The sequence below is a fragment of the Cervus elaphus genome, chromosome 4, assembly GCF_910594005.1.
Source record: "Cervus elaphus chromosome 4, mCerEla1.1, whole genome shotgun sequence".
Taxonomy (NCBI): domain Eukaryota; kingdom Metazoa; phylum Chordata; class Mammalia; order Artiodactyla; family Cervidae; genus Cervus; species Cervus elaphus.
This window is the reverse complement of record NC_057818.1, coordinates 56175351-56192033: the sequence shown is the minus strand read 5'-3', so window position 1 is coordinate 56192033 and position 16683 is coordinate 56175351. Positions and strand designations below refer to the sequence as shown.

The 16683-nt window shown below is 46.8% G+C and overlaps 1 protein-coding gene across 1 annotated transcript; it reads left to right on the top strand.

Annotated features, from left to right (window-relative positions):
* Window positions 1-5954: 5954 nt before the first annotated feature.
* LOC122692789 (orphan sodium- and chloride-dependent neurotransmitter transporter NTT5-like) lies at window positions 5955-14887 on the top strand. Its single transcript, XM_043900615.1, has 11 exons — window positions 5955-6177; window positions 6333-6490; window positions 6598-6724; window positions 6873-7051; window positions 8455-8565; window positions 8765-9003; window positions 12432-12618; window positions 13026-13227; window positions 13371-13530; window positions 14017-14182; window positions 14390-14887. Exons 1-11 carry the CDS (start codon window positions 5955-5957, stop codon window positions 14885-14887), a joined length of 2250 nt encoding a protein of 749 aa, XP_043756550.1.
* The last annotated feature ends 1796 nt before the right edge of the window (window positions 14888-16683 follow it).

The window sequence follows — 16683 nt, the reverse complement described above, 5'->3', positions numbered from 1 at the left end:
TATTAATTTCACCTTTTATTTTATTATACTGTTTCTAGCTTGTTTGGGTGTTATTCTGATTTCTTAGGTGGAATATTAAGTTCTTTATGCTTCATCTTTTTTTTTTTATATGCTTCATCTTTAGTAGTGAATTCACCTATTAAAACCCAGAGACGCAATACCACCAAACTACTATCTGCCTAGCAACAGGTGATCTCACTCCAGCCACAGCAAGGGATCCTCCTCAAAGAATAAACTTGGAGAGAAGATCCTCAAAGAAGGCAGGGATGATGGGGTGAAGGGAGTGGGAAGAACTGAACTAGGCGTCACACCTAAGCGCGCAGATCCTCAGCTTTCAAAGCTCTGGGAATCATGGGGAATGCGGCTCCCTTCAGAGAGAGAAGTCCAAGACGCCCGCAGCGGTCTAAGGACTGTGGGTCCGAAGCCTAGAAGAGTGAGTCCACAGCGGCTGGGCTGGGGGTCTGAAGAGGGCAGGCACCGCAGATGCGAGCGCATCTTCAAGGTAAATTGCCTACTTCACCTTTCGGCTACAGCGAGATATTAAAATCTCCTCTGACCCCAGTGGCAATGGTTTGCACCGACCTTCATACCCTCGTCGCGTGCCCAGGCCGCCCCACCCCCAAGCGCCCGCAGAAGCGACCGGTCTTGTCCAGATGCGCGTGTCAGTGGCGGGTAAAGGTGGGGGGTGGTCCCAGTTCCTGACCTCTCTGGGAGCTAGGCGTCTGTTCCCCCTTCCTGCACCGCTCCGCCTCTGGACGCAGGCCTCGGAACTTCCCCTCCCATCTCCCTTTCTTCCCAGGAATTTAGGGGTCCAGGATGCCCTGAACCTGGGCGGGGAGCGTCGGCCCCCAAGCCGGGTAGCAAAACGCCAGCGGTTAGAGCAGAAGTCTGGTGGCCCATCCGGCCCCCTCTCTGCTCCCCAGCTCGCCTCCCATCTTCTCCCCCTTTCTCTCTCCTCAACCAGGCCTTGGATGGGCCCGCCCTGGAGACAACGACTCCCTCCAGCAGGTGATGGGGCTGAGGCCGGTAGGGTTGGGACGTGATAGGCACGGCCTTCACTGACTCTAGACTCCTGGTACTCTCCCATCTGAATCAAAGAGCAAACTGCAGGTGAGAAGCCTTGAAAGGGTGACAAGGGGCTGGCTGCTGTTGGAGGTAGGGTCAGTGCTGGGAGTCGGAGCGGGAAGCAGTGGGCTGTTCAGGAAGGGCCCTGGGTGCTAAACTAAACCGGCTGTGAAGCATGCTCAGTAAGACTTAAGCAGACCATAGATTTGGTCAGGTTTATATAATGACTCCAGAATATTACGTAGCCATTAAAAATCATATTTTAAAGAATGCCTTATTACCTAGGAAAATACTCATTATATACTCATGATATCATGGAAATGTATACTGTATATATCCAATAAATCTCCAATCTGTAAGAAATAACTTATATGTTCATAGAGTATATATTAATGTATATTTATATACTCTGTGTTACGTTTGGGGCTTCCCAGGTGGCTCAGTGTTAATCTGCCTGCAATGCAGGATACCCTTGGGGTGGGTTTGATCCTTGGGTGGGGAAGATCCCCTGGAGAAGGGAATGGCAACCCACTCCAGTATTCTTGCTTGGAGAATTCCATGAACAGGGGAAGCTGGTGGTCTACAGTCCATGGGGTCCCGAAGAGTCGAACACAGACTGACCAACACTTTCACTTTCATGTTACTTTTAACAGTATTATCCAATATATATGTTCTATAATCGTATCTCATTTGTAAGAAATAGACATATATATATTAATAATTGTAGTTTTAAATTTTAATAATTTTAGTTTTAAAAATATTTATTTATTTATTTGGCTGCATTGGGTCTTATTTAAGGCACACGGGATCTTCAGTCTTCGTTTTAACCATGTCTGTTTATGAACAGATATACTAAATTCTAATAAACTCACCTTTACCTATTGTTTTCCTTATGGTTAGCCCTTTCTAAGTTCTGTTTAAGGAATCTTTCCTAACCTCCAAATCATGAAGATATTCTCCTGTATTAATTTCTTTAGAAGCTTCCTGGATTAATTTTTGTATGTTGTGAGCTAATAGTCAAATTTTGTTTTTTCAATATGAGTATACATTTTCCCCATCAGAATTACTTAATTCTGTCATTTCCATGATCTTCTGAGTTGACATGGAATACCTCTTCAGTTACTCAAAACTTTTACTTCTCTCAGTAATCATTTGTAGGCTTTGGTATAAAGGTCTTTTCTTTCGTTAGAGTAGTTCTTAAACACTTGAAATATCTTCATGTTATTATAAACATTACCTTTAATTTTTTCATTACCTGTCTATTTCTTGATGGTATTAGAAATGCTATTAGTAGTATTCCATTAACTCTGTATTCAGCAACCTTGTTATTACTCACTTATTAATCCAGTTATGTACTTATGGATTCCTTTTTATTTTTCACATAAATAATGACACTTTTCCTTCTCTTTCCAAACTTTATACTCTAAAAAATCTTATTCTACTTTCTAGGACTTCATATCAATTATCTATTACCGTCAAAATGCTGTTTAATACATCACTTCAGAATTCAGTGCCGTAAAACAACCGGAATTTATTACTGTGTCTCATGAGTCATTAGGCTGGGGTCAGCAAATATGTGTGGGGGTACTGACTGTTCTAAGCTAGCTTGAGCTGGGACCTCTGGAGTGATCCGGCTCCGGTTTATATGTCTCTATTTCAGCAGATTAGTCTAGATGCCTCCTTATGGTGATAGCAAAAGTGTAAGAGAGCAAGCAGTAACAACGAAAGTTTTTGCAGCCTAGTCTCTGAATTGGCACACCAGCCTAGATTCAAGCGATAGGAAAGTGGATTACAGCCTCTCTTAGTGAGAGGATCTCCAGAACATTGTGAAGGGAGTAGATAAAGGAAAAACTGAAGATGTGGGGCCATGGATGCTATTAACCTATCCAAATTTTAAATTCGGTTTGACTAGAAGGGATGGTAGTGGGCATCTTGTCTTATTACTGATCTCCAAGGGAAGGCTTTCAAAATTTTATCACTAAGTTTGATGTTTGCTGTAAGCTTTTCTGTAAGTAATCTCTATGAAATTAAGAATGTTCAATTTTAGTTGTGGTGCATGGGCTTAGTTGCTCCGAGACATATGGGATCTTAGTTCCCTGACCAAGGATAGAATCCACGTCCCCTGTGCTGGAAGGAGGATTCAAGGATCTTCATTTTTAGCCCTACTTTCCCAAGAGTTCTTTTTTAATGAATAGTTTTTGCATTTTATCAAAAATTTACACAAATATTTAGATGATCTTATGACTTTATCCTTTATTGTGTTATCTTGATTGATATTTTTTAAACTTTTAAACTTCCCTGCATTACTGGAATAAGCTCAACTCAATTGTGATGTAATGTTGTTTTTATGTGTTGATGCATTTGATTTGCTAGTATTTCGTTTGGGATGTTTGCATTAATGTTCATGAAAGATATTGGGAATGTGATTTTCTTTTTTTTTTTTTTTCATAATTCCCTGCCAGGTTTTGGTATTAAGGTTAGGCTGGTCTTGCTACTTTTTCTATTCTGGAAGATTTTAATTCAAGATTAGTAGTATTTATTTCTTTAATGTTCAGTACAATTCATCAGTAAAATCACCAGGTCAGAAGTTTGCTATGGAGGAATATTGCTAATTAAGAAGCAATTTATTTAAAAGTATAGGACATGTATCTTCTCAAGTTATGATTTTCTCAGGATATATGCCCAGGAATGGGATTGCTTGATTGTATGTTAGCTCTATTTTTAGTTTTTTAAGGAACTGTTGTACTGTTCTGCATAGTAGCTGTACCAATTTACCTTCCCACCAACAGTGTAGGAGGGTTCCCTTTTCTCTATGCCCTCTCCAGCATTTAGCAATTTATTGTTTGTAGAATTTTTTGATGATGGCTATTCTGACCAGTTTGAGGTGATACCTCATTGTAGTTTTGATTTACATTTCTCTGAGTGCTTAGTCACTTAGTCCAACTCATTGCAACCCCATGGGCTGTAGCTTGCCAAGCTCCTCTGTTTGTGGGGATTCTCCAGGCAAGAATACTGGAGTGGGTTGCCATACCCTCCTTCAGCAGATCTTCCCAATCCAAGGATTGAACCCAGGTCTCCTGCATTGCAGGCAGATTCTTTACTGTCTGAGCCACCAGGGAAGCCCAATAATTAGTGATGTTGAGCATCTTTTCATGTGCTTTTTGGCCATCTGTGTGTCTTCTTTGGAGAAATGTCTGTTTAGATCTTCCACCCCCCTTTTTTGGCCATGCCATGACCAGTTCCCCAACCAGGGATAGAACCTCCACCCTCTGCAGTGGAAGTGCAGTCTTAAGCACTGAACCACCAAGGAAATCCCTTTCCTCATTTTTGATTGGGCTGTTTGTGAAGTATTTTTTGTTTGTTTTTAATTAAGCTGCATGAGCTGTTTGTATATCTTGGAGATTAATTCCTTGTGGTTCACTTCATTTCAAATATTTTCTCCCATGTTGTGGCTTGTCTTTTCATCTTGCTTGTGATTTCTTTTAAAGTGTCTTTTATTTTTGTTTTCAGTACTCTAGGAGGTGGATCAAGAAAGATCTTGCTGCGACTTATGTCAGAGAGTGTCCTGCTGATGTTTTCCTCTGGGAGTTTTATAGTACCTGGTCTTCTTTAATTCATTTTGAGTTTATTTTTGTGTTTGGTGTTAGAGACAGATTTAGGTTTAAATCTACCATCTGATTAGGTGTTTTGTACTTGTCTTATCTATTCTATATTTCTTTTTCTCTTCTTTCTTGCATTCTTTGTACATTGATTGTTTTCATTAGTCCATTTTTTTTCCTCTGATAGCTTAGGAATTATATTATTTTAATGATTCCCCCACATATTAAAGATACATATATTTTATCAAATTATATTTATTTGTACTTTTATCCTCTACCTAGACAATGAAAAGTACTTCCAGTAATTAAATTACCATTTACCAGCCTCCTAATCTTTGTTGTTATATATTTAGTTCTTTACTTAATTAAAACTAAACAAGGTGTTCCTGTTGTTTTTTTTTTCAGTCTCAATTTTATCCACATATTTTCACTTTAATTACTCTCAATTCTTTTCTGCGTGTCTGACCTTTCTTCTGAGGTAAATTTTCTTCTTCCAGAAGAAACGTCTGTATTATTTTTAGTAGTGCCAGGCTTCTGGCAACAAAACTCCATGGTTTTGTTAGTCCAAAAATGTATTTACTTCATCTTCATTCTTGAAGAATATGTTTTCTAGAAATGGAATTCCAAATTCAAAGTTATTGTCTTTCAGCACTTTAAAGATTTAATTCCACTTCCCACTTGCTATAACAGTTATTAAATATTTTGAAATCAATCTATTGCTTATAAGATGAGAAAAAAACTGAGTGTCAGAGAAATTAAATTATTTTCTCAAAGCCAGTAACTCATGGCAACTCTGGCCTTCACTGGTCTAAAACCTTTCTTAAAACATTAGTTTATTTATATTTGGCTGCTCTGGGTCTTCCTGGCTGCTAGGGCTTTTCTCTCATTTCAGAGAGCAGGGGCTACTCTTCATTGCAGTGCTTGAGCTTCTCATTACGGTGGTTTCTCTTGTTGTGGAGCAAGGACTCTGGGGCACACAGGCTTCAGTAGTTGTGGCGAGTGGGCTCAGTAGTTGTGGCTCCCGGACTGTAGAGCACAGGCTCAATATCTGTGGCACACGGGCTTAGTTGCTCAGAAGGCATGTGGGATCTTCCCTGACCAGGGATTGAACCTGTGTCTCCTGCATTGGCAGGCAGATTCTTTACCACTGAGCCACCAGGAAAGCCCTCTAAAACCTTTTCTGTCATGGGGTTTTACAGTCTGGTATCTTGAGACAGGTTCCTTAAAGTCTGCTCTGCTTGGTGACCCCAAGATTCCCTCAGGAGTTAGTGGGCCTGTAAGAAGAAAGTCATGGAGTTCCTTGAAGAAATATCAGAGGAAGAGTCCCCCAAAGAACGCCACACTTCCTCAACACCATCCTGGAAGCTCACAGCCAAGGAGATCCTGGCAACCAAGACCCAAAACTACTTTGCTCAGACTAAAAGAGCTGAGAACATCTTGATCCAGGTTGCCTTCTCCATTGGTCTCAGCAGCATATGGCGGTTCCCTTACCTGTGTCATCTGAATGGAGGAGGTAAGGTCAGGGACCTGGATCCTGAGTTTAAAGAAGGAGTTTTAGGACTGGGCACCCAGGCGCCGAGGATTTGGGGGAGGAGATGACTGGAGATTAAGAGGAGGGGGGCCAGGACTCCTGGCTGTCTGAGCCCAGCTCCTGGCTCTCTTCTTCAGGCAACTTTATCCTGATGTACTTCTTCATGCTCCTCTTTTTCGGGGTTCCCCTCATGTACATGGAGATGATCATGGGGAAATGTCTGCGCATGGACAGCATCCAGGTTTGGAAGCAGCTTGTCCCCTGGCTGGGCGGCATTGGCTACGCCAGCGTACTGGTGAGTGAGGGCCCAGCCAGGGGCATCCCAGCAGCCCCCTTACGGTCTCCAGGTTCCCTATGTCCACCCAGCCCGCCCCCCTTCAGGCCCACTGTGTCCACCCCCAGGTGTGCGTCTTGGTGAGCTTGTATAACAGCATTATCATCACCTGGAGCCTCTCCTATCTCAGCAACTCCTTCAGTTATCCCCTGCCATGGGACGAGCGCCCGCTGGTGAGGAACATCAACGTCACCGGTGAGGAGGGGGAGAGAGGGGGCCCGCAGAGCCCAGGGAGGCAGGGGCACTGGGGAGCAGGAGGCAGGGAGTGAGAGCCAGAGGGAGGCAGTGACAAGCAGGGGCAGCCACCAGGTGAGGTGGTGCCTGAGTGACTGGCTTCCCCCAGACCTTTCTTGCCTTCAGACTGTAGCCCACCAGTACTTCTGGTACCACACCACCCTGAATGCCTCAAACCACATGGGAGAAGAGGTCGAGACCCTCGTCCTGAACCTCACTCTGGGCATCTTCACAGTCTGGTTCCTCCTCTTCTTAATCATGATGGTGGGGCTAAAGATTTCAGTGCAGGTAAGCCGCTCTGATCGCCGATCTCACTACCCCTTCACTTTTGCCAGGTCCAAAGGTCCTCAGGCTCCCTGCCCCCACACCATCCAACTCCTTCCTGCTGACTTCTCTTTTCCAATCCTCATGACCCGCCCCCCGCCACCCGCCCAGAGGGTAAGCTCAGAGGTGACCACGCAGCCACTCTATCAGGGGTCCTAAGGAAGACACTGCACTTGCCCTCAGCAGTTGTCGCTGCTCCTCTCAAAGACAACCGCTCATCTCCCATCCGTGGCACAGAAGAGCACCTCAGACTGACCCAACTCCCTCTTCATCTCTCATCTGCATGTCACTGCATGTGGGGACCTGCAGACAGCCTTGTAGATCAGACCACGCCCTCACGCCCTGAGCCTGGCCGCCCCTGAGCCCACCTTCCTGAGTCTCGACAGTGCCCGTTAACCCCTAAAGGAGCCGATCGGCACTGACTTCAAAGTTTCTCATTTAGATTACTTTATTCCAATCCTTATTTCCAACCCACCCCCTTGGCACCTGGATATTCTCCTTCTGTGGAAAAGTAATGGCAGATTATCTTGGTTAACATTACCTGTACCTTCTAACCGCTGTATCTATGCAAGCAATCAACTTTCATGCCAGGCATCCCTGGAAGCCCAGCTCACCATGTCTTTACAGCCTTCAAAATAAGCCAGTCACACAAAAGTGGGTTTTACTAAAGGCTTAGTAGAGCACACGGTGGCAGGGAGGTGAGTTTCCCTCATCAATCTCTGAGCAAAAAAAAAAAAAAAATTATTAAGCATATTATTTTCTCACAAAGTCTCTTCTCCATTTCTTCTTTTCCCCTTCAGCTGTGAAGGTGTTACATCCAGTCTTCAGCCTCACTGGCTCCTCTCCCCTTTGCAGTTCTTGTCCCTAAACTCAAAAATAGGCCAGAAAAACCAAAGCCCATGAATTGATAGTATCCAACTGCACCACAGGGCTTCCCCAGTGTGGTAAAGAATCTACTTGCAGTGCATCCCTGGGTCAGGAAGATCCCCTGGAGGATGAAATGGCAACCCACTCCAGTATTTTTGCCTGGGAAATCCCATGGACAGAGGAGCCTGGAGGATTACAGTCCATGGGGTCACAAAAGAGCTGGACAAGACGTTGCAACTAAACAACAACTGCACTACCATTTAAAAGCTGTCTTTGCCTGGGGCCTCCACCTGATTGGTGGATTTTTTTTTTTCCCCCAAACAACATTGTTGTCTCCTTAGAATAATCCTCCTGTAGCTCCCTCTTGTCACATCCTGGCCACATTAACGCTGCTCGCCTCACTCTCTGCTCCTGCTGGCTAATGCTTGCCTCTCTGTCCTATGCTCCCCTCCTGCCCACATCTCCTGACTTCAGCTCTCTGTCCTGACCTCTCTGACCAGATGCTGATTTTCTCAGTATTCCTTCCCTACGTCATCCTCCTCTGCTTCCTCATCCGAGGTCTCTTCTTGGAAGGTGCAACCACCAGCCTCAGACGTATGGTGACCACAGAGGTGAGGCTGGGCACTCCAAACCTTCACCCTCCCTCTCCTTCTCTGCGTTTTCTTCCCCTGCATCTTCTCTCCTTCTGTCTCCTGCATACCTCTTGTCCCTCCTGTTTCCACCCCAGCCTGCCCCCTCCGCCAGCCCACTGGTGGTTCTGCACTCTGAACCCATTCCCAAACTCCTCTCGCCCACCACCCCGATCGACAGTTCTCTGCCTGGGCCTCGCTGGACCTGTGGCGTCAAGCAGGAGGCCACGTGCTCTATTCCCTGGGCCTGGGCATGGGCACCATCATCTTATTCTCCTACAAGGCTGGAGGTGACAACTATGCCCAGGTGGCCTCTTTGGTGACCCTGATCAACCTGGGGACTTCATTGCTGACTACGTCCATCATCTTTATAGTGCTGGGTTTCTGGACCACCACCAGTGGACACGCCTGTGTCAAGCAGTGAGTAGTCGCAGCCTTGCAGATTCAAAAAGAGGTCCCCCTTCCTCTACTTCAGCAGTCCCCCAGCCTCATGGACCTTCAAACTCAAACCTCTCCAATAACAACAACAACAACAAAAATAGTATCACATTACTCTCACAGAAAAACAGCTAGAAGGAAATAGTAAAATAGTCTAATATCCATCACTTTGTAGGCAAGAAAAGAGTCTCAGATACATGACTGTCCAAAGATTGGGCTTCCCTGGTGGCTTGGACGGTAAAGAATCCGTCTGCCATGCAGGAGACCCAGGTTCAACCCCTGGGTCAGGTAGATTCCATGACTGTCCAAAGGTTTCTATAACCGGCAAATGGTGTAAAGAAGTTTTCAGAATCAATTGTTTAACTCACAGAGAGGACCGGTAGAGCATTCTGAGCCACAGTCAGTGGTTGTGGCCCAGGCTGTGCATTGGAATCATTTGGGAAGCCTTAGAAAATACTTGTGTCTGTGTGCCCCCACCCCCCTGCAGAAATTCTCATTTACTTGGTCTGGAGTGCATTCAGGCACTGGGATTTTTTAAAGCCTCAAAGTGGAATTTTTCTTCCAGTTAAGATATTGAAGGATGCAAAAGTCCATATTTGTACAGTAGCAGCATTTTTTTAGTGGATAAAATAAAAGTCATACTTTGCTATACAGTTATTGAAGTGCAGTGGACCCAAGAAGATTTAAAGAACTAAATCTATACCAAGAGAATACTAAAGGAAATTCTTGAGGCTGAAGGGAAATACCCAGTTTGTATTTAGATTTCATAAAAGTACACAGATGAAAAAGTAATTTCACCTATCTAAGCTGTTCTGAACATAATTGCTGGTTTTCCAATAACTGAATAACCTAGCTTCTTTAGTTTAAATTAATTAAAATTAAATAAAATTTAAAATTCAGTTTCTCAGTTGTATTAGCCATATTTCAAGTACTCAAGCCACATCTCGTTAGTGGCCACTGTAGACAGCACAGCTCTAGCGTAATCATCAAAAACAAAATAATAAGAGATATACGTCAAACCCACTAGATTCCAAATATCAGTGCCCTCCCCTGCTTCAGTTGTGACAACCAAAACTGTCTCCAGACGTTGTTAAATGTCCCTGGGGAAAAAGATGGGGTTATCACCCTCCACTGAAAACCATTGTGTCAAGGATATCAACAACAGAAAAACAGTTACCATCATCCTTTCTTTAAAACATTTGTTTTGTTTCATTTATGACTGCACTGGGTCTTCTCTGCTGCACACTTCTTTGGTTGTAGCGAGCAGGAGCTACTCTCCAGCTGCGCTGGGCTTCTCATTGCAGTGGCTTCTCCTGTTGCGGAGCGCAGGCCCCAGGGCGCCTGGGCTCAGGAGTGGAGGTTCGCGGGCTCTAGACCACAGGCTCAGTAGTCGCGGAGCACGGGCTCAGCTGTCCTGCGGCATGTGGATTCCTCCCGGGCCAGGGATCCAACCCACGCCCCCCGCATTGACAGGCGGAAACTCAACCACTGCCAGGGAAGTCCAGTGTCATTCTTAATGGTTAATTATTGAACATTTTCCTCTAATATTAAAAACAAGACAAGGGTATCTCTTTTCATCACATCTCTTCAATATTATAGTGAATTTCCTAGCAGTGAAAGAAGGCAAAAAAGGAATATAAAAAGAGTAGAGCATAGAAAGAACTAAAACTGTCTTTATTCACAAGTGGCATAAGTGTGTATTTAGAAAACCTAAAAGAATCTCCAAAAAAAAAAAAAAACTAAAATAAATAAGTGCATTTAGGAAAGTCACAAGGACAAAAGTCACCATACAAAAACAAATTTTTCTACACGCTAACAGCAAACAGCAGTTAAATTAGAATTTAAAAAAGCAAAACCATTTACATTAGCATCGAAACCCATCAAATACTAAGGCTAAACTTAACAGAGGATGTGCAAGATCTCCATACTGAAAATTACAAGGCATTGCTGAGAGAAAGACCTAAATAAGTGAAGAGCTATGTTATGTTCATGGATTTGAAGAATCATTGATGTTAGGATATAAGTTCTCCCCAAACTGCCAAGTGAAATGGCAGTTCACATCCCAGCAAACTTTACCATAGAACCGACAAGATCACTTTAAAATGTATATGGAAATGCACAGGATGTATATTAGTCAAAACAATCTTGAAAAGAAAAACAAGAAGTTGGAGACATACTACTTGGAATGTAAATAAGTATTATGCAGTACAATTCAGCAGTCAGGAGCAATAAACTTGATGTACATTCAGCAACATATAGCTATCAGCAAAAAAAAAAAAAAGAAAAAGTAAGGAACAGAATGCTGTTTATAGCACAACAACACTTCAGTAATGACACACAAAACAACATATTTTTTCCACAAAGTAAAATCCATATTTGAAACACATGAACGTGAGCCACTATAGAAACAGAGAAAAGAGTGAAGTTCAAAAATGAAGGAGGTCCAGTGGTGGTCCACTCTGGTGGTTCAGTGGTTGAGAGTTTGCCTTCCAATGCAGGGGACTCAGGTTTGATCCCAGGCTACGGGGCAGCTAAGCCTATGGGCCCCAATGGAAGGGTCCATGTACTGCAACTAAGACTTGACACAGCCAATAAAATAAATAGTTTTTTTTTTAAAAAATGAAGGAGAAAAAAGATCAAACACACTCTGCTCTGCTGGTTGAGGAAAATGTATTGTGAACGGGCCTGATGAACCCAGCACTCCAAACTAAGATCCAAAGAGAGAAAATCCTGAGTGTATTCATTTTCTGGGGCTGCCATAACAAAGTTCCACAAACTGGGTGGCTAAAACAACAGAAATGTCTCACAGCTTTGGAGGCCAGAAGTCTGAGCTCCATGCGTTGGCAGGGCTGTGTCCTCCCTCAGGCTGTAAGGAAGAATTTGTCCCATGCCTCTTCTGGGGATTTGCCGGCAATCTCTGGTGTTCTTGTCTTGTAGATCTCACTGGCATTCTCACATGGTGTTCTTCTCCATGTTGTGTGTGTTTTGTGTGTGTGTGTGTGTGTGTGCAAATTACCTCTTGTTACAGAAAGATACCAGTCACAATGGATTAGAGACCCCCGCCACTACAATACAACCTCATCTTTAATTACCTCCACGACAGTCTTATTTCTAAATAAGGTCCCTTTCTGAGGTAGTCGGGGGTTAGGACTTCCACTGGATGAATCTGGGAGACGGGGACACACAATTCATAACACTGAGGAATTAGCTACTGCAAATACAACATCTCCTGCCTCTTAGGTGGGATCCCCAGGCCAACTGGCCCCAAGTCCATGTGGTTAGCTTCTGGTCCCTGCCCTTGTTACTCAGCTGCACTCATCTTGGGCTGCTTACTTTCCTCTTCAGTCCTTGACATCCCTGGTCTGCAGTCAGCTCTCCACCACCTTTCCTTTCCTCTCTCCCCGCTTCAGGAGCATCTCAAAGCTGACGCAACTGATAGACGAGGGGGTGCTGCCTCAGAATGCCAAGCCCCCAAAAGACATCCTGCTGCTGCCCACCCTGGACTACATAAAATGGATCAACAGTCTCCCGGGCCGTCTCCGGCAACAGGTCGTCCACTTATCCCCATCCTGCAGCATCAAGGTGCAGAAGGAAATGGTGCGTGTTTGGGAACAGGAAGGGAGTTGGAGTCCTTAACAGCCCCAGAGGACCTAGAGAGCTGCATTTCTTAGGGTCCTTGGCCGGGGTGGGGGGCCACTCAATCATCTTCTAGGTAACCATTATGATCACTTTTCCACCACCATTTCATATGTGCCCAGGCCTCTGGGGAAACTGTCCCTCTAATTCTCACATTGACCTCAGGATCCCCATGTATTAGAGATGGAAACCGAGGCCTCAAGAGGTTTAGCTCAAATGGCTCCTGAAACCAAGAAGGGCACTCGAACCATTCATCACCACTCTGGCCTCTTTCTTCCACCCAAGGCAGACATTGCTAATCGATCACTGCACCATTTCCGTCCCTGCATCCAGACCCACCACTGCCTCAGAGCCCTTCTCCCCCACAGTTCATGCAGGGCCCCGGCCTGGCACTCGCAGCCTTCTCCCAAGTCGTCTCGTTGTTCCCTGGCTCCTCTTTCTGGGCCATCCTCTTCTTCATGGCCCTGCTCATCACAGGCTTGAGCAACTTGATGAGGCTCTTGGAAGGCATTGTCTTTCCCCTCCAGAACTCCATCTCCATCTTCAGGGATTATCCCAGGATACTCACAGGTACTGTGGATTCTCACCCCAGTGACAGCCTTGCCTTTGGCCCCTCCTTATCCAGCCACCCCCAGTCTCCAGGGCTCACTTTGACCCCTGAACCCAGCCCTGCACATAGACCTCAAGTGTGGCCAAACCTGCCCCTGCCTTAGCGATCGTCTGCTTGGGAGGTTTTCTGGGCAGCCTCATCTTCACCAGTCGTGCTGGCAGCTACATAATGTACTTGTTTGATGACCTCGTGGTCCCACTGTCCCTCGTCATCACCGTGGTCTTCCAGAACGTGGCCCTGGCCTGGATCTACGGAGCTGGGAGGTGAATGCCCAAGCCCCCGGGGTCTGCCCAGCCAGGGAACCCTCCCCCCACCCTGGGTCTCTGAGGAGAGTTGGGGGCCTGGTCTGGTCCCTCAGTCCTTCCCACAGCAGGGAGGTCTGGCTGAGGGTGCAGGGGTACAGGAGGGAGTGACCTGAGGGAATCTGGGGCTGGGGGGCCCTAATGGGACAAGCAGTCAGGATCCAGGGGACTCAGGGACCCTGCCATTGGCCACATGGGCTACGCTGAAGACAAAAGGCTGGGAGCGATGCTTTCCCCCAGGATTGGGGGTGGGGGGTGTTTCCCATGGGGAGACTAGATGGAAGAGCCAACCCCAAGGAGGGCCTGGCAGGACTTGGCAGCTCTTAAATGTTGAGAACTTGTGCGAGAACCAGACGCCTGGAAAGCCCACCCTCCTAAGGACCCCAGGCCCCGGCAGCCAGAGGAGGGCTCCCTTCCAGACGTCCCTGACCGTTGCCCCCACCCCAGGTTCAGGGAAGAAATGTTCAGTGAGATGGGCCGCCCTCTGTGGCCCTTCTCCTCATTCCTGTGGTGCTACGTGACCTTGCCGGGGCTGCTGGCCCTCCTCACCATCTGCTTCATGCAGCTCTTCCAGGGGACACACCTCTACTACACTGCCTGGAACACCAGTGGGGTAAGACTGCCCCACCCTGGCCTCCCTCTCCCACCTTGGGTACTCCTTGTCAGAGGACGCCCCACAGGACCCCAAGTCTGGGCTTGTATGGTCCCCAGGGACCCTTTGACCAGCTTGCCAGCCCCTGATCCCCAGCATCATGTGGACTGAGACCCCACCACCGCTGCCTCTTCCTCCCACCCTGGTCTCCTCTCTCTCTGCCCCCAGAACAAGGAAGTAAAACATCTCTACCCGCAGAACAGCCTGGGCTGGGTCATCTTCCTCAGCGTCCTCACCTTCCTGCCGATTCCAGTCCACCCACTCCACCAGTGGTGGTCCCTCCAGGAGTACGTTGCCCCAGATCCCTTTGAAAAACTAATGTCTAAAAAGACACCCATGGTGTCCTCCATGTCCTCACAGAGGCCGAAGCATCACTCAATGAAGTCCCAGGAGAGAACCAGCAACACCTCAACCAGAGGGTTAAGTATGTCTTTACTCAGGTCCCCGAAACCTGAGCCAGAGTGCCTCAGCCAGGACCCAGTCAAGTATGAGAGCTCTTCCTGGTTCAGCCTGCCACTACTGACCTCCCTGTCGTCTTCCTTGACCATAAGGAGTGCCAGCCTCCGTGTCTCAAGGCAGGTGAGCCCAACCTCGGTAACTGCAGACAACAGCAACAAGGGCAGTGAGACCCAGGAAGAAAGCCCAAAAGAGAAATCTGTTCAGTAACTTGCGACACCACCCACCTTTTCCAAGGCAGCAAATCTGTCCAATGACTGGTGGCATTTGTGAACATTTTGCTACAGAAATAGTTGGTTCTGCCAAAAAGGAGGGGAAGGGGCACATGGAAAACTTGCCTAGCAATCGGTGACATCACTCATTTGACCTTGGAAGGAAACGGACAACCCAGAAGCTCTTTCCTCCCCTCCCCCACTTCTGCTAACTGGAACACTCTGCTCTGGGCTTGGGGAACTCAGAAGTCACCTCCATTGCTACCAGGACTGGACCTGGTGCCCCTTCCCCCCTGCGAAGTGGGGGCACCATGATGGCATGGGCATCACAGCGCTTCCCAGGACCCAACTTCCATTTACCATGGAGACAGACAACGTTCTCTCCAACGCCCCCACCTCTGCCACCAGACTAGACTGGTGGGGTGGCTGACCTCTCGGGGGCTGCTCTCTCAGAATGAGGCTGAGACAACAATGCTGTGAGTTAATAAATGGGTCCACTGGGACCCCACCCCCCCACGCACAGGCCTCGGGCATAGTGTTCTTTGGGTGAACAGCCCAGATGTCAGCCTCCGCCTGCAAACACACCCTCCAAACTGCCAACCTCTGGCAAACAGCATCCAGTCTGGTGACCCCAGCTCCCCCTGCCTTTGAGACCCTTCTGTGTCCTGTTTGAGCCGAACTGTGTGGGGAACTTTGCAGTGATCAGTGTCACTCAACCCAGAGCGTGTGCTAATCCCTAAAGCTAACTTGGTAATTGGCGGCCGTACTGATTCTATCCCGTAACTCTCCTCTCACTACTCCTACCAAGAGGGAAGGATGCCTAGAACATTCTGATCCTCACGAGCTGGCTGTTATGCTTCATTCTTACTTGGGATAGAGGCCCTCACCCGTAGGAGGTGGGTCCCCTGGTTTCCGTGAGATCAGGAACAGGGAATCATAGAGAACTTGGACCTTATTAGGGTTTTCTGTGGGAGCTAGATAACACCACCCTGCCTCCTGAATGGGCTTCTCTGGTGGCTCAGACGGTAAAGAATCCACCTGCAATGCGGGAGACCTGGGTTCAATTCCTGGGTTGGGAAGATCCCCTGGAAAAGGGCACGGCAACCCACTCCAGTATTCTTGCCTGGAGAATCCGCATGGACATTGGAGCTTGGCGGGCTACAGTCCATGGGGTTGAAAAGAGTGGGACATGACTGAGCATCTAAGCACAGCAAGCCTCTCTGTCACATGGAGTTAAGGCACTGGGGGGCAGGGGTGGAGGACCTAGGCCCTTTCTGGAAGCCACACCCCTTAGTGACTTCCTGGGCAAAAACCCTTCTTTCCCACTGCCTACCCCCCAAAGGTCATGACCTTGAGAATCAATGCCGGCTTCCATCATCCCCAACTCTGGTTCCCAATCACTTCTCAAATCTTCATGTGCACCTTTTATTTATCTGAAACATGTCTAAACATCTTTTATGACACTTCTTTATCAGCGCCCACTTTCTGAAAAAACATCCCCAACCTAGGTAGAAAATTTACCTGTGAACTCCCATTATTCTATATACCTGATGTCAGTTAAGTTTCATTTGTTTTGCTCACTGGTTAAAAAAAAGTAAATGTAAGTAGAAATTCTAAATTTTTCTTCCTGCATTCCCAATGTAATGGCTTCTCCAACCCCGTTTGGAGAGCCCTGAAAGAGGCAGAGGCCCCCAGGCCCTACCTGCCCCGAGACTCCCCTCATGGCCTCCTGCCTCCTCCCTTACTCTCCGTGGACCCTGGGTCTAGGATGACCCAGCTCCGGGAGCTGGAGGT